General features: G+C 40.5%; 1 protein-coding gene and 1 long non-coding RNA gene across 2 annotated transcripts in view; one reads left to right on the forward strand and one right to left on the reverse strand.

Annotated features, from left to right (window-relative positions):
• Positions 1-5,814, reverse strand: part of NMRK2 (nicotinamide riboside kinase 2) — a 15,790-nt gene extending 9,976 nt beyond the window's left edge. Inside the window, exons 1-2 of the mRNA XM_044671212.1 lie at positions 5,637-5,814; positions 1,285-1,375 (exon numbers count right to left, since the gene is read on the reverse strand). Of these exons, the coding sequence (XP_044527147.1) occupies positions 1,285-1,375; positions 5,637-5,662 (117 nt within the window). The 5' untranslated portion in view covers positions 5,663-5,814. The remainder of the gene's footprint in view (positions 1-1,284; positions 1,376-5,636) is intronic.
• LOC123243049 overlaps positions 1-20,534 on the forward strand; it is a 45,970-nt gene extending 25,436 nt beyond the window's left edge. Inside the window, exons 3-4 of the long non-coding RNA XR_006505843.1 lie at positions 17,684-18,025; positions 18,986-20,534. This is a non-coding gene — a long non-coding RNA (uncharacterized LOC123243049). The remainder of the gene's footprint in view (positions 1-17,683; positions 18,026-18,985) is intronic.
• Positions 20,535-21,750: the final 1,216 nt, after the last annotated feature.

The following is a 21,750-nucleotide window of genomic DNA, read 5'->3' on the forward strand; positions in this document are numbered from 1 at the left end:
TTCTTTCTTTCTCTCTTTCTCTCTTTCTCTCTTTCTCTCTTCCTCTCTTCCTCTCTTCCTCTCTTCCTCTCTCTCTCTTTCTCTCTTTCTTTCTTTCCTTCTCTCTTTTTTAAAACTCTTACCTTCTGTCTTAGAATGGATACTAAGTATTGGTTCTAAGGCAGAAGAATGGTAAGAGTGAGGCAACTGGGGTTAAGTGACTTGTCCAGGGTCACACAACTAGGGACTGTCTGAGTTTAGATTTCAACCTAGGTCTTCCTAGGGACCTAGGGACCGTATTCACTGAGCCACGGAGCTGCCCCCACAGTCCCTTTTTACATCACAGGTACAGCCAGACCCCTGAAATAGAGTGTGTGTGAGGTTAGGTGGAGCAGAGGTACTAAAAGTGCTCATAGCCAGAGGGGACAAGATCTGGCAATAGGCTGTGTTCACTGCAACTATCGCCATAGGAGATCTACTGCTCCTCTCCCCTTGTAGACTCTCTGACTCTCTCCCACACCTGGATTTCTCTCTTTTGCTCCTTCTCTAAAGCCTGTCCTTGGGGGCTACAGGCTGAGGATTGGGCATGTGAAGGGCTTGGGGTGTAGGGTGAGATGTGAGTAGGAGAGCTCTAGAAGTGGAGGGATGGAGCCAGACACCACTCTCAGGACCCACCTTATAGTAAAGTCTCAAATTGCTTGAAGTAGCTGTGGATGGGAAACTCTCTCTAGATCAGCCTTTCAGCTTTCCTCCACCCTAACCCTGCTACTGTAGGTTCTGTGGAGCAGGTTCCTGTTCAGGGGCAGGGGGTTGCCTTGGATTATGGGAAGAATGTTGAATTTGGAGTCAGAGCACCTACATTCTAGGCTGGAACACCAATGGACCCAGTTCTAGATCCCCATGTGAAAACTGACATTATTCTAGGACAGCAAACTATTTATTCTAAGTAACAAATTAATATCTTTCTAATCTGGAACGCTAATGAGATAGCAAATGAAATAATATATGTAAAGTGCTCCACAAACCTTAAAAGTGCTGTATATCACTTGCTAATATTATTATTACGACTACTACTAATGCTAATGACATTTTAGGATGGAATATTGACATTGTCCCAGGTTAGAACACTGATGGTATTCTAGACTGGAATACCAATAATGTTCTAGGCTGTCCCACTCTTAATATGCTTGCAAATAGCCATGGTCTCCTACATTCCTTTCTTCCTTTCTGTCCAGAGAAACTCTCCCACTGCCCAGGCTAAAGGCTGGATGACAAGGTGACCCTCTCTGGACTTGGGACGCTTACCTTGTAAAAGTCATCCTGGTGGATCACACAGCAGTTTGGTAATGTTTTGATGAGTCTGTTGGTCAGCGTGGTTTTCCCACCATTGGTCATACTAAGGAAAGAGGATTAATATTGGGTATTGCTTGTGCCATAGAGAGGATCCCAAATCTTAAGCTTCAAAAGCTTGAGGGAGCTTCCGATGGCACTAAGACTTTGGGGATGCCTGGTAGAAGCCCTGATGGAAATCAGAGGCATCAGCTTCTTTCTAGGAAATGACTTCGATACAGTTTCTGATGACATTCTTTCATTTGTTGATTCATTTTAAGACTATTTAGCTACTGGTATATGCCAGGCATTGAGGATAAGCTGACAGAATGGAGTGATCCCATCCTCAGGGTGCTGGATTTCTGTTTTCCTTTATTAAAGATGAATGGCCATCTGGGCCATTGAATTTAGAGTGCATTCTCTTTCAAAATTATACCACTCGGTGTTCAACAACAGTTCAGCCTGGATGCTCAGGAAGGGGAGAGGACATGTTGATGCAAGAATATGATGAGATTAAAAAGAAAATAAATGAAGAAGGCTTCATCGTGCAATAGGTAGAGTGTGCTTGGTTTAAGTCTTATCTCTGACCGACTACATGACCTTGAACAAATTGCTCCTCAAGCAGCTATATGACACTACAAACTATGGCCCAGGTGCCAGTCTGCTTTGGTTAAAAAGAAATCCAACACACACATACACACACACATTTGTCTCCTGGGCTCTTCATAGCCCAGTGAAGTCATATTCAGTCATTTTCAGTTATTTCTGAGTCTTCATGACCCCATTTGAGGTTTTCTTGGCAAAAATACTGGAGTGGTTTGCCATTTCCTTCTTCAGCTCATTTTACAGATGAGGAAACTGAGGCAAACAAGGTGAAGTGGATTTCCCAGGGTCACACAGCTAGTAAGTGCCTGAGACTGGATTTTAACTCAAAATGAGTCTTCCTGACTTTAGGCTTAGCACTCTATCTACTTTGCTACCTGATTCCCCCAATGAAGCCATCAGTCCATTAAAAAATAGAAACAGGTGGCTACCTAACACAGCAGAACCCCATCTTTTTTAAGAGCCAAATGTTTAAGAAAAGCTGACTAATGGCTTTACGTGTTCAGAACAACATTCCTACTTTAAAAAATCAGTTTCTAATTCCGTCATACAAATTTGATGGGAAAGGTCGCCACCGCACTAAGTTTTCACTTTTTAGATGACTTCTCTCGCTTTTATTTTATATTCTGTTATTAAGTTTAATACTACCTGTATGCCATGGAACAAGTCACTTAACCTCTGTCAGCCTCAGTTTTCTTATCTGTAAAATGAAGATAATAATAGCACCTACCAATCAGAGTTATTATTAAGGTCAATTGAGATATTATATATATAATGTAAATTTTTTGTATGTATATATGTATATACATAGTGCTTTACATACCTTAAAGTACTATATAAATGCTAGCTATTATTATAGTAGTAATAATAGTAGTAGTAGTGATGGGGGTAGTAGTAGTAGTAATAGTAGTAGTGTAGTAGTAGTAGTAGTGTAGTAGTAGTAGTAGTAGTAGTGGTAGCAGCAGCAGCAGCTAATGCTGATGCAGTATTTACTAAAGTGCCAGCTATTATGCCAAGTACCTTATAATTATTACCATTTGATTCCCACAACAACCCTGGTAGGTAGGTGCTATTAATATCCCCCTTTTGCCCCTTTTACAGTTGAGAAAACTGAGGCAAATAAGGGTTAAGTGATTTGCCCAAGTCTGCATGGCTAGTACGTATGTGGGGCTAGATTTGAACCTGATTCTAGGTCCGGAGCTTTATCTACTGAGCCACCTCGCTGCCATTATAGAATATGTAATAATAAAAACTAATTATTATTATTGGATATTATAGATGCATCGAGATGATAGGATGACAGAATTAGTGCTGGAAAGGGTCTCAGAAGTGACTATTTTACAGATGAGGAAACTGAGGTCCAGGGAAATTAAGTGATTTGCTGCCCAAGGTTACATGGGAAATATCAGATTCAGAATCTGACTTCTGGCTCCGGATCCAGTGCTCTTTCCTCCTAACTTTACTTTTTCAAGTATGGAGTAAGGAGGAAAGAAGGAAAGAGGTATTTATGAAGTACCTACTATATGCCTGGCACCACATAAAGTGTATGTGATTTGAATCTGTTACCCTAAGAACTATTTCTTTCTTAAAAGATTTTTTAGTTTTATGAAGTGCATTACAAATATTACCTCATTTGATTTTCATAATAACTCTGGGAGTTAAGTGCTATTATGAACTCTCTTTGACAGATGGGGAAACTGAGGCTGAGGGAAACTTGCCCAAGGTCACACAGCTAGAGTATCTGAGGAAGGATTGCCTGAATATCTATCTACCTCGCTTCTGAGCACCCCTCCTTCCTCCTTCTTTCCTTAGATTCTAGCATTCTACAATAAAAATGGAGGCTAGCTCAGCTCCTTTCCCTCGCTGGTCCTGCTGCACCTGACTGGAGGGAAACAGACTAGTTAGTGATATCTTTAACAGAAAAGCTGCATCTTGTCCCAGGGAGCTCCATAGAGGGTGAGGGAGGGACAGGTCGGTATCTTAGTAGCCCGTGTGGCCAGCTGTGACACTGTCACCCCCATCTCTGGGATCTCCTCCCTTTCTGCCCCCTTGTCTCGCCGTTATGGTTTCAGAGTCCTCCACCCTGACTTCTCTGAATCCCTTTTACATCTATTCCCTTCCTCTCTCCATCTAAGAGCTTCTCGTCTCCCTGTTAGCAAAGCATCCCTGCCCCGACTCCATCCACTGAATCCTCTGTCTCACGGAGACTAAAGGACCCCCCTTCTAACCTCCTCATCCCAGGAGAGGCTCCGTCTGGGGACCACATCACCTGCTCTGTCCTTCCTTGACCCCCAGCACCCCTGCCCTCCCCACTTGTTATTTTTTCATATTCTCCCCAGAGCAACCCCTCCAACCCTGCAGTGGGACCCCCATTCTGCCCTCTACCTTTTCTTCTTTCCCCCCAAACAGCTCCTGTGATCCAATGGGACCCTCACTCCTCTTCTTATCTTTTCTCCTCAGAGTACCCCCTTTTTTAAACCCTTACTTTCTATTCTGCTAACAATTCTAAGAAGGACAATGGGGTTATAAGTTGACTTGCCCAGGGTCACATAGCTAGGAAGTATCTGAAGCCAGATTTGAACCCAGGATCTTCTGTTTCCAGGATGGGTTCTCTATTGAACCACTGAATTACCTCCACTTTCAATAATTTCCCAGACTCCCGAGTGTCTATCACAGCCTCCTGGTGGTCTCAGTTGTGGGGGAAAATCCTGTCAAATAACACCAGCATTCCCTCCCTAATGGGATTATGGAATTCCAGTGAAACCCCTCTGTAGGGTGCTGATCCCCAGCTCCGGCATCATTTTGGCAGATGGCCTTCATGCCAGCTCACCTTTCTCTATAGCACTGAAAGCTTTCCCAAGCTCATTCCTTCCCTGGTCCTTGTGAGGGGGGGGTAGTCTAGATATTGTTATCCCCTTAATGTAGATGATGAAATGGAGTCTCAGAGAAGTAGAGCAATCAACCCAAAGACACACAGCTTGAACGATCGTTGACTTTGAGAGCCAGAAGGAGCCTGAGACAGCTTCTGGCTAGAGTCAGTGAGTGGAGAGTGGGGGTGAGGGGGCAGTGGAGAGGATGCAGGTCTGAAGTCAGAGGAGCTGGGTTCGACTCCTGCCTTTGCCATTTACTCTCTGTGGGTCCTTGGGAGAGAGTCTCTTTCCTTCTAGGGACCTCATTTGTAAACTGAGGGTACTGGACAGGAATTATCTCTGGGCTCCTTTCTAGTTCTTTTTTGTTTGTTTGTTTTTAAACCCTTTCCATCTGCCTTAGAATCAATAGTATATAGTGGTTCCAAAGCAGAAAAGTAGTAAGGGCTAGGCAATGGGGATGAAGTGACTTACCCAAGGTCACATAGCTAGGAATGATCTGAGGCCAGATTCAAACCCAGGACCGCTCATCCCTAGGCTAGGGTCTCCATCCACTGAACCACCTATTTGCCCTTCCCTCTCTAGTTCTAAATCTATGACTTTAGTTCAATCTTTTCATTATACAGATGAGAAAAATGAGGTCCAGAGGGTGAAAGGGACTTGCTGAAGACCACACAGAGCTGGTCCTAGAATGGAGGCCTCCTGAACGATGGGTGCTCTTAAATGGATCCAAGCACCTTCCCAATCTTTTCTTCTTCTCCTTCCCCCTCCACCCCCAGCCCATGAATTCCCTAAGTCTTGGGCAGCATGAAACAGGGCATACCTGAGGGGGAAAAGCCAGGTTTGGGCCACACTCACCCTCCAATGCCAATGATGTACTTCATCCTCTGTTCCCTCGGTGGGTGGGGAGTGGTGGCAGAGATGGAGTGGGGCGGTGCCGGGGGGCAGGGGGAGTGGGAGGCCACCTGAACAAAAGAAAAGACTCTGGAAGTCTCCTTGGGCTCCCCTCCTGGCCTTCTCTCCTTCTCAGCCGTGCCGTGCCCCCCCTTACTACTTCATTGAGAAAACCTCCTGGCCTGACTTTATAGCTCCAGGAATTTCACCTTGGGCCCCTGCGGGGCGGAGCTAAGAAGGGGGTCCCCTTCTGCTCCTGACCAATCAGGAAGGCAGGACCATTTCTGGGGGCAGGAGAGTGTCTTGTGGCAGCTGCACCTGTTCCTCAGCCCCTTTTAGAAATAGCTTCCCTTTGCCTAAATTAGTCACAGGGCAGGGGAGAAATGTCACTCACCCTGGCTGGCTCCTCGGGGAGAAGGGGTTACTGGAGCAGGGAGCGGGACACGACTCAGTCATCACATCCAGAGGCTCTGCGCTAGAAATAAGATTGGCCTTTCTTGTCCCGGGAGCCCATCTGTGACATTAGCATCGTTTCCTTTCTGTTGTTGCTTTAAAGTGTCAACTCTTGCACCTCCCAAAATAGAAAGTTAGTTAGGGAAGATCTTAGAACCTGGAATGCAGACCTTAGAAATAAAGCCAGGGGAGGATTTGAGAATGTAGAACATCAAATATTAGAGCAGGACCTTAGAACACAGAATGCTAAATCTGGGTGGGTGGGAGGAATCTTAGAATATAGAACTTTGAATATTAGAGCTGGACCTTAGAACATAGAATGCTAGGACTGGGTGGATGTGGGGGGAATCTTAGAACACAGAACATTAACCTTAGAATATGGAATGCTGGATATGGATAGGGAGGTGGATCTTAGAAAATGGAATATAGAATTTTTTTTGGTAATTCATTTATTTTTTTAACCAATTAAATGTAATAAATTTCCACAAAAGTTTTCCAAAATCATATGATTCAAATTGTCTCCTTTCCTCCCTTCCCTTTACTTCTCCCAGAACTGTCAAGCAATTCAGTCTGTATACATGTATTATCATGCAAAAACATATTTTCATATTTGTTCATTTTTGTAAGTGAATAATCATATAAAACCCAAATAAACAAGTGAAAAATCACATATTGATATGTATCCCAACTCCAATAGTTCTTTCTTTAGAGGTGAATATTATTCTTTGTCATAAGTCCCTCAGAATTGTCCTGGATCAGCCATACCACTTCTGGGTTTGTACCCCAGAGATATAATAGGGGAAAAAGACTTGTACAAAAACATTTATAGCTGCACTCTTTGTGGTGGCAAAAAATTGAAAAAAAATTGGGGAATGCCTGAACAAATTGTGGTATCTGCTGGTGATGGAATACTATTATGCTCAAAGGAATAATGAACTGGAGAAATTCCACGTGAACTGGAAAGACCTCCAGGAATTGATGCAAAGAGAAAGGAGCAAAGCCAGAAGAACATTGTACACAAAGACTGATATACTGTGATACAATCGAATGTAATGGACTTCTCTACTAGCAGCAATGCAGTGATCCAGGACAATTCTGAGGGACTTATGAGAAAGAATGCTATCCACATCCAGAGAAAGAACTGTGAGAGTAGAAACACAGAAAAAAAACAACTGCTTGATCACATGGGTCGATGGGGATATGATTGGGGATATTATCTCTAAAAGATCACCCTAGTGCAAATATCAATAATATGGAAATAGATCTTGATCAATGACACATGTAAAACCCAGTGGAATTGTGTGTCGGCTATGGGAGGGCGGTGGAGGGAGGGTAGGGAAAGAACACAAACCTTGTAACAAGGAAAAATATTCTAAATTAATTAATTAAATACCCCCCCCCAATTGTTCTAGATCATTTTATTGCAGATAGTAGCTAAGTCTATCACAGTTGATCATTCCACAATATTGCTGTTAACTGTATACAATGTTCTGGTTCTTCTCATTTCACTCTGCATCAGTTCATGGAAGTCTTTCTATCTCTTTCTGAAATCATCCTGTTCGTCATTTCTTGCAGCACCATAGTATGGAATATAGAATATTAGAGCTCAAAGGGTTTTTGAACATAGAATTTGAGAATTGACAGAGAGCTTGGAGATTGTTTTGGGGTGGTACCTCCTCATCCCTCCCCATATTGCAGGCAGGAAAGGGGGCAGTGGCAAGTGGCTTTCCTAAAGTCTCTTGCACCTCTGAAAATAGAATGTTAGTTAGGGAGGAGCTTAGAACTTGGAGCTAGCAGAAGAAGAGTAGAGCTCAGGTATCCTATTACCTCATAGGGGGTTTTCCACTGACCTGTGGCTGTTTTTCATTCCATTCCTTCCTTCTTCTCCATCTTATTCCTTCTTTTCCCCACCAATAGCTCTCCATGGGAGGAGAGGGAGTAGAGAGTGAAGCTGATGGGAGATCTTGAAATGATGGTCAAGAGAAGAATGAGGAAGGAAGGGAAAGCCAGTCCTCAAAGACCATCTTTGCCTCCTCCATCCTTCCTGTCTTCTTCAGGCTGACCACAGAACTGTTCACATCCTAAATTTTCTCTAGTCAGGATCCACAATCCTAAGAGTGGACATTTGTATAGTACTTGAGGAAGTTTGGTGGCACAATGGATAGAACTCTGGACCAGGAAGACCTGAATCCAGCCCTAGATATTTCCTAGTTATATGATCTCAGACAAGTCTCATTCTCTGTCTACCTCAGTTTCCTCAACTATAAAATGGGAAAATAATTGCACCTACTAGTCAGGAGAGTTGTGAGGATCAAAGAAATAATATTTGTAAAGCACTTAGCAGAGTGCCTAGTACATAGTAGGTGCTTAATAAATGCCTGTTCTCTTTCCATTTTAATGATTTCAAAGCACTTATTCTGTACAGGGTGTTCCCCAAGTCTTAGAACAGTTTTAAGCTGTGAGAGGTTAACATTACCCTAAGACTTTTGGGACACCCTGTATATTATCTCACTTCATTCTGACAACCATCCTGTGGGGTAGGAACTGTATAAAGCATTATTCCCATTTTGCCAATGAGGAAACTGAGGCTTATTAACCTCAGTTCATCTTTCAGAGATTTTAAATAATTCATCCAAGCTCACTAGTCACTTTCTCCCCATTTCCATACTTGGCACTGTAAATATCACTGGATTTTAAAGTCAGGAGACTTGGGTTTGAATCAGAACTCTGCTAATTATTATTAACTGGGATAAGGAACTTCATTTTTTTGGTCCTCAGAGAGATTACTCTGGATTTCATTTTTTTTCTGCTGTAAAATGAGGAGTTTAGACTACATAATTTCTAAGATTCCCCCACCCCCAACTCTACCATTCAGGGCTCCATGATACAAGTTTCTTTCCAGCTCTGGGATTCCATGTTCTCAGGACCCTCCCAGGTCTGACATCTCTGACACGGCGCGTCCTAAGCTCCCTTTCAGCCTGGACATTGTATGTTCTGTGTTTTAAGAACTCTTCCAGCTCTGGTATTCTGTATGGTCTATGAGCCAATCCTTTACACTAGAGGAGAAAGCCGGAGATTCCAGTCCCCAGTCCCGACCTCTGACACAGTTATGAAGAAGGGAAGGGAGAGTTGAGAGGAGATTTCCCTGAGAGCCTCTTTACAAGAGCACGAGGCTTGGGCCATGAGAGATTGCTAAAATTCACGAGTAGATGAAGTCACCAGGATTAGTCAGACTGCTGGGTGAGGCCGCCTCTGCCAAATTCCTAAGCCTCATGTCTTGGCTGCCCAGCAGAGAGGATGGTCTTGTGAGACAGGAACCTGTGAAGGCATATAAACCCCCCCAAAGTCCTAAGTAGGTGACATGGCTGCGGGGATACCAGATACCAGTAAGGACTAATTGGGGCATATATATATATATATATATATGTGTGTGTGTGTGTGTGTGTGTGTGTGTGTGACACACACACATATTTTTTTGTTTGTTTTACTGACTTCCTATAATCATATATTACTTTTCATTCACTTTTTTTTAAACCCCTATCTTCCGTCTTGGAGTCAATACTGTGTATTGGCTCTAAGGCAGAAGAGTGGTAAGGGATAGGCAATGGGGGTCAAGTGACTTGCCCAGGGTCACACAGCTGGGAAGTATCTGAGGTCCGATTTGAACCCAGGACCTCCCATCTCTAGGCTCTCAATCCACTGAGCTACCCAGCTGCCCCCACTTTTCATTCACTTATACAAGAATATTGAATTGTAGTGAAGGAAAAATAACATGACACATAATTGTACATATTAATACTGAATTAAAAATAATTTTGTATTGGACAGTTGGCTTTTATTTTAATTTTTTTTAGTTGATCCTCAGAGATTCCTGGAGTATTATTGAATCAGGCATCTTCAAAGGTACCCCTTTTCTTTTTTAAACCCTCACCTTCTGTCTTAGAATCAATACTGTGTATTGGTTTCAAGGTAGAAGAGTGGTAAGGGTAGGCAATGGGGTCAAGTGACTTGCCCAGGGTCACACAGCTGGGACGTGTCTGAGGTCAGATTTGAACCTAGGACCTCCCAACTCCAGGTACCCCTTTTCTTTTGGAATAAAGTCTAAATGCTTTAATCTGTTTATTTTTCCAACCTTATTTCCCTCTCTTCCTCTGGACAAACCTTCCACTGCCTCCAGCCTTGGGGTATATCTGGTTTAATAATCTCCATGGACAAACATTGCTCTGCCTATCAGCTTCCTTCTCATTGGCCATGCCTATATTGATAGCACTTTAAGGTTTACAAATGATAATAGTTAATATTTATATAGCATTTATTATGTGCCACGCACTGTGCTAAGTGCCTTACAATAATTTTCTCATCTGATCCTCAGAACAACGCTGAGAGGTAGGTGCTGTTATTATTCCCATTTTACAGATGAAGAAACTGAGGCAAACAGAGCGTATATGATTTGCCCAAGGTCATACAGCTAGTGAATATCTGAAGTCACATTTGACTCAGATCTTCTTGATTCTAGGCTTAGTCTACTCACTCCATTATCTTGCTTCTCTGAATCACTTCTTCACTATAGAAGTAGGAGCTAGGAAGAGCAAAGGAGTTGTTATTCTTAAACAGAGAAAATGGAGACCTAGATGGGTGAAGTTGCTTGCTCAGATTTGTGGAGCTAGGACACCCCCTTATGGTGATTTTGGCCCAAGATAAGGTTCTGGCCTTAGTCTTGTCTTTCAACATTAAAAAAAAAAAGGTATTTTATTTTCCAATTATATCATGTAATTGGAATCACCTTTTTCAAAATTATAAGATCCAAATTGTTTCCTTCCCTACTTCCTCCCAGAGATCATAAACAATTTGATCTGTTATACAAGTATTATCAGAGCATTAAAAAAACTGGAATGAAAAATTTATTGATTCAAAATATGTTGCTTAGAGCTTAAACTAAGAAAACTAACTTTACCTCAACTTAATGCTCTTTTTAACTCTAGTGACTTGGATGAAAGTGGGGATCGTAGAATATTGGGATCATAGATTTAGAGCTAGAGGGGATTTTAGCAGTCATTGAACTTGTCTTGTTCATTTTATAGGATATTTAGGTTATCAAAGTCCAGAGAGTTTACTTAATACAGGTAGTCCTTGACAGAAACTGGATTCGAATATTGGTCCTCTGACTCCCAAACCATTACTATTTCTCTTGGGTCAAATGAAAGTAAGGCTAGCTAACGTGTTGTCTGATAGAAGCAGGAGTCAAAAATATCTTTTTTGAGGCCAGAATAGGAATTCTTAGCATTTTTGTCATCGACCCATTTAACAGTCTGGTGAGGCCTATAGATCCCTTCTCAGAATAAGGTTTATAAATATATAAAGAGAAATAATGAAAAGTAATCACATGGAAAAAGTTATAAAATATTAAAAAAGCCAAAATCGGTGTCCCCTCCTCCACCTGCCCCACCAAGATCCATCCATGGATCCTTTGGAGGAGGGCCAGTCTATGAGCCCCAAGTGAAGAACCCCTGATTTAGATTTAGGCCATATTCAGCAGATTTTAATTGGGGTAAATGTAAGTTTATTTTGGATCCTGGGCAAGTCACTTAACCCAATTGCCTAACCTTTACTGCTCTTCTGTCTTAGAACCTATACTTAATACTGATTCTAAGACAGAAAGTAAGGACTTTTTTTTAAAAAATCAAGGGTTTAAAAAATCATATTGATGGGGGGAGGCATGACTAGGGAATAGTTTGTGTGAAAGAAAGATCTGGAGTTTGTAAATAGACCATAAACTCAATTTTTATCATTGGTGTAAGCCAAAAGAGCGATTAGTATTATAGACACCATTAATATAGAAATCAGGCAGTTCATATAGACACCATTAATAGATGCCTAATATCTAGAAAGGAAGCCCTCTGCCTTGGTCAGTCCATACTGGAAGTGTTGGGTTCCATTATGGACACACTGTGTTTAGGAAGGGAATCTTGTTTCCAGCAGAGTCTCTCTGATGCCTGCTGGTGATGGAACTCATCCTGCTAAGACTTTCGAAGTAGACTTGGTGATGGAGTTATGTGGCATGCAACCTTGCAGAGAGTTATATTTTGGAGCTGGTATGGGTGGGGAGACTTTATTTACTCATTTTAATTTTATTTTTATTATCATACAGAACACACTTCCGTATTGGTCATTGTTGTAAGAAGAGCACGCTCGTGCAAAACCCGAACCCCAAGATAAAATCATAAAAACACTGATGTAAAAGACAACTCCAACAGTACTTTCTCTGGAGGTGGATAGCATTCCCTGTCATAAATCTTTCAGGATTGTCCCAGATCATTGCACTGCTGAGAGTAGTCAAATTTTCACAGATAACCATTGTCCAATATTGCTATTACTATGTATAATATTCTCCTGGTTCTGCTTATTTCACTCTGTATCAGTTCATGCAGATCTCCCCAGCTTTTTCTGAAACCATTTTGCTTATCATTTCTTATAGCACAATAGTATTCCATCACCAACATGTACCACAATTTGTTCAGCCATTCCCCAACTGATGGACATCCCCTCAACTTCCAGTTCTTTGCCACCACAAAAAGAGCTGTTGTAAATATTTTTGTACAAGCAGGTCCTTACCCCTTTTTATGATCTCTTTGGGATACAGACCTAGTAGTGGTGTTGTTATAGGCTCAAAGGGTATGCACAGTTTTATAACCTTTGGGCATAGTTGGTGGGGAGACTTTAATAAGACTTTAATAAGTTTCACTGTCTTCTTCTCTGAATATGCTGTATCTGGAGGGTTATGTTCAGTACTGGGAGTCATATTTCAGGTAGAACAAGCTGGACTAACCTCATCCACAGGAGGGTGAGGACTAAAAACCATTTTATCCAAGGATCAGTTGAAGATAACTGAGAAGGCTTAGGGGGCAGGATCAGAGTCTTCAGGGTTTGTGAAGGAAGGGGTTGTATGGAAACAAGGTTCAGTTTGTTCATCTTGGTCCTAGAGGGCAGAACTAGGGTCATGGGTGGCGGGGTGGAGTGTCACAGGGATGAAGATCTTGGCTTGACATAAAGAAGAGCTTATATAGTTGAAGCTATCCAAAGATGGCATGGACTGCCTCCAGTAGTCAAAGTTCAAGGCTTGAGGTCTTCAGGCTGAGGCTGGAGGACCCCTCATCAGCAATATTATAGAGAATACTACTGTATAAATGGAGATTTTGAACCCTTGGACTTCGTCCCCCAGAAGTCCCTTAATATTTCCCCAAATTCCCTTTAATCTCTCCTGCGCCTACATGTTTGTGTGCTCACATTATTGTTTTATAAGTTCTGTAGCTCCTCCCTCTTCCTTTCTTCTCCACTAGTGTGGCTGGAGTTAGGTTTAGCACCTTTTCACTCTAGGTTTTTTTTTTTTTAATTTAAACATTTATTAAGACTCTAGTTTTTTTAATGTTAGTTTATTATTAATAAAACTTTACAAAATGTAATAGCTTTTGCATATTAATTTTAACCTCCACACTACTATTGTGTATGTTAAAAATTTTTTTGGGGGGAGTCAGTGTATGTTAGATTCAAATAAAGGGCAGTGTGACAAATTGGAGAGAGTCAGCTTTGAAGCCAGAAAGACCTAGAGTTCCAGTCCTGTCTGTGACAGGTATTTGCTATGTGATCTGGGGCTCTTGAGAGCCCAAATCTGTTGACTGTTAAGTTGCTAAGTTGCTAAGGAAGTACCTACCTGCATGGATAGAAGGAATTTCTTCACTGGGTTGCTTCTTATATTAACAAAACCCCAGGTTCAGTCCTTATCTCTTTTTCTATTAAAATCAACAGGATAGTAACCAAACTGCCTCTCTTATCTGTTTACATGGTTGGATTAGGAGCCACCTGAACTCCTTTCCAGCTCCAAAAATAAGCCGCCTGTACTTTAGAAACTGAAACCCTGCCCTACCCACCCATAAAAAACCCCCCATAACCCTCCTCCCCAAAAGAACCCGTGTTTTATGTTTAGGGGCCAACTGAGAAACAGAAAAACAATGAGAACCATATTTTCTCCAGGCTTTTCTGGTACAGTCCCTTTTAGAAGGAAAATATGCTCTGGAAAACAATCCTGCTGGGTCAGTTTGACAGCCGGGTTCAGCCAAAAGGTCAAGGCTGAGCAAATCTTTTACTCTGGCATTTCTTCCCCATCCCAGAAGCTATGGCAGAATTGGGTCTCTAACATCCAGGTCTCCTTAATATGGAATGGCGGTGGAACCAATGGTTTTCCTCATCACTTCTTAGAGCTGTTGCACCTTTGATCATCTTACTGCCTTTTCCTCTCCCCATTGGATTGTCGGTCTCCCTGCTACAAATCCCATATGTAGAATGTAAGGGTTGGGGTGGGGAATGGATACCTTCTCCATCATGTAGTACAATTACATCCTTTTACAAAGGGGAAAAACGGAAGGAAATACACAAGGGGAAATGACTTACCCAAAGTCAAAGAATGATTTGGTGATAGGACCTAAAGTAGAATACTGGTGTCCTGAATGCTAGACTTTTTTCGTTTCTTTCTAAAAACTTTAAAAAAATCTATAAACTTAACAAGAAATTCAGTGAGTACAAGCTGAGTAACTGGGGAAGTCTAGAAACAAATAAAGCCCCCAATAATAGCACTGCTCATAATACTACTAGCATTTTTCTCAACTATTTGCTTTCCTCTCAACAATCTTGAGAAGTAGGTAGGGCAAATATCTTCTTGTCCATTTTAAAGAGGAGGAAATTGAGACTCAGAAATGGACAGTGATTTGCTCAAAGTCACAGAACTAATAAGTGGTACGACCAAGACTAGAATCCAGGTCTTCTGATTTCTAGTTGAGGGCATTTGCTGTTATCTGGATAATTGAATCAGAGTTATTGACATTTAAATTAAAAAATTTTTTTATTATCATGCAAAATACACTTCCATATTAGTCATTGTTATAAGAGCACACTCATACATAATCCAAATCCCAAAATAAAACTGTAAGTACACTGATACTACTGACATTTAAAAAAGAAGATATATATATTTAAAAAAAATCCTTCCAGAATCAATACTATATATTGACTGGTTCCAAGGCAGAAGAGTAATAAAGGCTAGGCAATGGGGGTTAAGTTACTTGCCCAGGGTCACACAGCTAGGAAGTGTCTGAGGTCAGATTTGAACCTCCCATCTTCAGGCCTGGCTCTCTATCTGCTGAGCCACCTAGGTGCATTGAGGATATCTTAAAAAAACTCAATTTAATGTTCCCTTTTCTCAAGTTCTCTCAAAATTTGATCTATTCTTATGTAGCCTTAATCGGGGGGTAATATTGTTCTTGTATTGAAAACATTTTTGATTTGCATCATTTTAGGCAGTCAACCAGCATTTATGAAGCATTAGTAATATAGTAGGTGCTTAATAAATATTTATCAATTGACTGACAAATATTGTACTAAATGCTGGAGAATCAAAGAAAGACAAAAAATAGCTCCTGCCCTTAAGAACCTTGCAATCTAACAAGGGAGACACCTTGTAAATAACTAGTTTTGTGCAAGATAGAAGAGAAGTTAACATCAGAAAGTATTTTTAGTTGTCTTTATATTTCTCAGATTTACAACTTCGAATACCATATTGTTCTATCATTTACAAACCATGATTTATTCAGTTATTTCCTAATCATTGGACATCAAGGTGTTTCCCTTCCTCTTCTCTCTCTCTCTCTCTCTCTCTCTCTCTCATAATGAATAAATTATCTAAAAATATTTTAGTACAGAGAAATCTTTAAATGATTACATCTCAAGCATATTATCCTTCTCATGGACCATTGACTCAAAGGACATAACTTTTGTAATTCTTATTATATAATGTCAGATTGTTCTCCAAAAAGATTGAGCTAATTTACAATTCTGCCAACAATGTAGCAGTGTGCCTGACAGTTTGGAATTTTAATGCTTTGAACTTCTTCCATACATCAAGGGATTAGTGGTTTTAATCTTGTGGAAACTCCCTCCAATGGCAAAAATTGCAATTCATCCACATTATCTTATTTTGTACAACTATTCTCCATGCCTTAGAATTCTTCCATAATGTGCCCACCAAATATGCTGATGGCCTTTCTTTGGATCTTTTTAACATTGAGTTTGCCAGTGGAGCACGTGGTTTGTCATTAGTTATCATTTGCTTTTAGCATGACTGGTCCATATTCTTTTTATGGACCAGACTTGGAGGCCACTTTGGATGATCTACAGCTTTAATTCTTTGTAGACTGTGGTGTTCTGTGCTTTGGAGATTTATCATTATATCACTGGGATGATACTGATGTTAAAAATACAGGTCTTTGTTTCTTGGGGAATTTTAGCATCCTTAAAAGCACTGCGGAATACTTCAAAGGCGAGGAGTGTGCATGACTAGAAAAAGGGGAGAACTGATGGATCATATGGCATGAATGACAAATAGAGAGTCCAAATAAGAGACTGTCTATGCCTGTAAAGTAATTATACTGGTAATGATGAGAGTATTAAACAGACCAGAGGATGGCCTTTGCCATGTTGAGTGCATCATCCATGCAATGATCTCTGGAAAGCCAGAGACAAGAATTGCAATAGGATGAAAAAATGTAGAGAGACTGTGATGTGCATAGGTGGAGAAAATGACTGTCTCAATGAGGTAATGGATCCCTTGAGGCATTACAGTTTAAATTAAATTCAAGGAGTGAAAGTAGACAATCATGCTGTTTATCTTTCTTTGGCAGAAAACTTCTAATGTTTTCTCCACATAATGTTAGTTCTTGATTTCAATAGTTATCTTTTTAAGAGGAAAAAATGTGTATTCACATACTCTTTTTTTTTTAGCATTTTCAGAAATGATAAATGGATGTTGCATTATATTTTGCATCTCTTTATGTGATATAATATAAATATTATTAATGTGATTTATTATTTTCATGAATTCCCCAATATTGAATCAGCATTGAATTGGAAGAAATCCCCACTTGTATGTAATTCTATCATAAATATAATATATTTTGTTATATTATTTGGCTATTAATATATTTTGTTTGCTTTTTTTTAGTATTCAATATTCTCTATATTTTCCATTAATTTTCTGTAGAAGATTCAAGCAAGAAATAAGACAGGTGGATAGCCTAGGCACTATACAAATATTTTGGAGTACATATATATATTACATATAAATTATATATATGCACATAGCATATTTTTTTTGGCATGGTCATTGTGGAAATTTGTTTTGCTTGATTATACATCTTTGTAAAACAGGTTTTGTCTTTCTTGCTTTTTCAGTGGTGGGGAAGAAGGGAGTAAAGATGAGAGGGGGAGAATTCAAATCTTAAAAATAAAATAAAATTGAGTTCTAAAACTACATGGTAGTCATAGATACTTTTCTTGCTTGATTTTGTTTTTGTCATGATCTTCTCTTTCTTATTTTTATTTTTGGTCATTTGAGGTTTTTTCCTCTTTAAAAAAATTACATTTACTAATCATTTAAACAGTTTTGGTGTTAAATATACCCTAAATTTGGTTGTATTTGTTAATTTTAATTTTTTCTTCCTTTTCTGTTTTAGGGGAAGGCCAAGAAAATGGACACCATGATTAATTTTGGAGAATGCAAATCTCTAGTTGCTCTCCCCAGAAGTCTGTATGTTGCTGAGCAAATTTTAGCATACCCAGTTTGAAAAGGAAAAGGACACCGGAAATCTTGCTGGGGTAGAGTGAGTCTTGGGTGCTGAGAGTCCAAGCCAGGGTCAGGTGTGCCTGATGGATGGCCGGAGGTGGGGTGTGTTCTGCAACTAGAGATGGGAGCAAGAGTGGAAGTAATCAGAGTCTGGAGAGCAAGCCAGGTGCCGAGCTGGGGATTAGGTCAGCAAGTGGGGCCTGAAGCTCTAGAGAATCTGCCCAGCTTGCAAGTAAGTACTAATATAGCCCTTTCCTTCTGGGTTAAGGAGTTTAAGGGGTTCTTTGGGAATGAGTCCAGTGCTCCTATGTGGAGTAGGAGTGCTCAGCCTAGACTAAGAAAGAACCTGAACTTCTCTTTTGCCTCTTGACACTTATAAGCTATGAGACAAGGGACAAAGGAGTTCCTAAGACCTCTTCCAAGACTACTCTTCTGCCTTGGAATCAACAAACCAATAAACAGTACTGATTCTAAGACATAAGGGGTGTGTGTGTATGTGTGTGTGTGTGTGTGTGTGTGTGTGTGTGTGTGTGTGTGTGTGTGAGAGAGAGAGAGAGAGATGGATGACTAACCCAGTTGTTCCAAGTACCTGGGTGGGAGTGGGGGGAGTGATGTAATTGACAAGGGGTCATCCTATATGGGGGTGGGGGCTGGGGATACATCTATTTAAAAAAACCTTACCTTTTGTCTCTACATAAATACTAAATATAAATTCCAAGGCAGAAGAGAGGTCTAGACAATGAAGGTTGAGTGACGTGGCCAGGGTCACATAGCTGGAAAGTGTCTGAGGCTGTATTTGAACTCAGGTCCTCTCATCTCCCAGCCTGGCTCTTTATCTACTGAGCCATCTTGCTTGCCCTGGCTACTTCTATTTTTACTTATTTTTCCTCTTTAGTAAAATATTTCCATCTTCTGCTTTCTTTTGGTTTATTAGTTTGTTCCTTTTCTAGTTTCTTTAAATGTAGATTCAATAAATTTAATTTTTCTTTTAAAAATTTACTGATCAAGGCATTTAGTACTTTGATATTGCCACTAAGTATTGTTTTGGTTATTTGTGTTGTGGATGGCCATTTAAGTAATTTGTTAGTATTTTTGGAATTTGTTCATTAATCTATTTCTTGTTGAGCAATTTGTTTGGTAATTTTCATTTAAGTCAATGCCTTTTGGTTATAATCTTATTGTTTCTTTCTAGTGGAATCACAACAATTGCAGACCAAGCACAACAGCAGGTGATCCAACGGCAATGGAAAGACGAGTGGTAATAAATTGTGGTATGAGAATGCAACGGGATATTATTGAATCATGAGAAATGAAAGACTGAAGACATTCAGAGGGACTTGGCTAGATTTGCACAAACCAATATGGAACAAAGTGAACAGGATAAGGAGAATGATTTACATGATGACTGCAATAATGTAAAGAGAAACAACACGGGAAAACTTCAGAGCTCTGCCCATTGGAAGGCTCACCGGTGAACCTGAAGGATGGAGGCTTCTGAGGTCATGCCTCCTGCCTTTCTGCAGAGAGGTGCTGGGTTCCAGGTGTGGAATGAAGCTTCCAGTTTCAGACATTGCCTATGTGTTACTGTTTTGATTTACTTACAAAGAAAAGGCTCAGGGATGAGTGGTTACTAGTAATAATTATGTAACAAAAAGGCACCAATAAAACATTTTTGAAAGGACAAATGGTGGGTTCAAGCTGTCTATTACCAGTGATCACTGGTGAAGGAGAGGCGGTATTGGGGATTCCATCAAGGGCATGGATGAGCAGAAAAGGAGGTGGGTTGGATAGGTAGTGGGACTGAAGAAAATAGATGAACAGCTTGGGTGTTGTACTGATGTCTACAAAATATTTTTAAAAAAAAACCCAGGGATAATGTCCCATGTTGGTTAGGCTCTTTATGGAGGATTTTGGGGAGATGAATGAATGAAAAAAAATTTATTAAGCACTTAATATGTACCCTTCTGTTCCAGGGAATACAAATATAAAAGTGGGAAAGTCCCTGTCCTCAAGGAGCTTACACTCTAATAGTAGGAGATAAGACATATAGAAGAGAGATGGATAGAGAGGGATCTTTGGTCCGGGAAGTCACAGGGCTAGAGGGGCCCATATCGCTGTCAATGGACACATTCTTTCCAGAAACAATAGTTATATTAATTTAATACTGTGTCCAAAGCAATGGGTCGAAGGGGTCCAGAGTTAGAGATGAGAGGGTATGTGCTCTGGCAGGGTGGTAGGTAGCAAGATACTAGTGGATGATGTGATGCTATGTAACACAAAATATTGGATCAGTTAGATATAGTGGGCTAGGTGAGTTTGTCCTCACTCATCTGTCAGGGCAGCTGAGCCTTAGGGTCAACTTCCAAAGCTGAGAGGAATAGCTGGAAGGAGGGAGGGGAAGTATGGTATCTAGAGATCAGATACAGAGGATAGACGCCCCAGGTAGGGGAGGTGGGGTAGTAACAGGGCAGATGGTAACAGGTATGGACAAAACCTGCACAGAAAGAATAGGTACAGATGGACGTGATCTGCTTTGGTGGAGGCACCATGGATGGATCAATGGATGATTGAAGTATTTCTACTTTGATTTCAAAAGATTTCTTGCCTTCTAAATTTATCTGGGACTTCTCATGTGTTGAAGCATATGAATTTTGTGAACCTTCCAGTATATATTTGATAAATGTATATTTCTCTATTTTTTCCATTAAATTCTCTCTTTTTATCTCTCTCTATCTCTCTTTCCTCTCTCTTTCTTTCCCCCCTCTCTTTCCTTCTTCTGCTCTCTCTCTTTCTCTCTCTCTCATATCTCTTTCCCTCTTTTCCATCCTCTCTCTCATTCTCTCCATCTCTCACTATCCTGATCTCTCTCTCTCTCTCTTTGTTCCTCTCTCCCCATTTTTCTCTCTCAAATAAAGCTGGAGTTAAGGACATGGTCACATTTGTAATATTTCTTATTTCTCTATTTTTGCTTGGTCATACTATTCTCAAAGCTGGCTGCTTGAACCTTTTCAGAATATTTACTTCTAACAATTTCAGCATGTGAAGATGTAAGCTTTTCCTTGACCTAATCCAACCAACTGGTATATAATTTGGTGCATGTATATTTTATACATGTGAGGATTTTATTTGGTTCAGGTTAAGTGCTTCATTGATGCCTCCCAAATAGGCAAAGAACCAGGGAAAGGCCACCTACCCTATCCTAATGTGAATGTTCTAAGATTTGGAGTCTTATGACATAGACTTGAGTCCTGCTTCTGCCATTTATTACTTGTGAAACCTTAGTGGGCCCTAGTTCCTTATGTATCTAATGAAAGGACGGGACTAGATGCTTCTGAGGTACCATCCAGATTTAAGTTTGTGATTTTATAGTGATATCTGTGCCCAAGTGGGTAAATTGGTCCTCTGAAGGTCAGCCCTGTGATACTGCTTATGTGTAGGGGAGATGTGACTCCTGACTGACTAAAAGGCTTCTGAGTCTATGGCAGATGGCATATATCTGGAGAAAGACTTCAGAGGAAAGGAATCAGAGAAGCAGGATGACAGAGAAAGCAGAAGCTTTTGAATGGCAAATGGGGAATCTTTGGAGCTGCAAGAAAGCTGAATCTCCTTACATGACCTTGGATTCCTAACATCCGCACCTTTAGAGATTGCTGAAAGCAGATTGCCCGAGGGAGGTAGTTCTCTCCCTGGTTGAACTGAGATTTGATTTTGCTCTTGAGTTGAAGAACCCATTTATTCATATTATTCTATTATCTACCCGAACCTATACCCTCTCTTATTTCTGTTTTATCCAATTTTCTATTACTTGGATAAATATATTTGTTTGATATCTGTGATTGTCTTTTGAGAAATCAGCATTTGGTGAGAGGGAGCTAAGCTGGCCAACAGTAAGCTGTTTTCCTTTCTTTTTTTTTTTTTTTTTTTAAACCCTTGTACTTCGGTGTATTGTCTCATAGG

Source organism: Gracilinanus agilis, chromosome 1 (genome assembly GCF_016433145.1).
Source record: "Gracilinanus agilis isolate LMUSP501 chromosome 1, AgileGrace, whole genome shotgun sequence".
Classification (NCBI taxonomy): Eukaryota; Metazoa; Chordata; class Mammalia; order Didelphimorphia; family Didelphidae; genus Gracilinanus; species Gracilinanus agilis.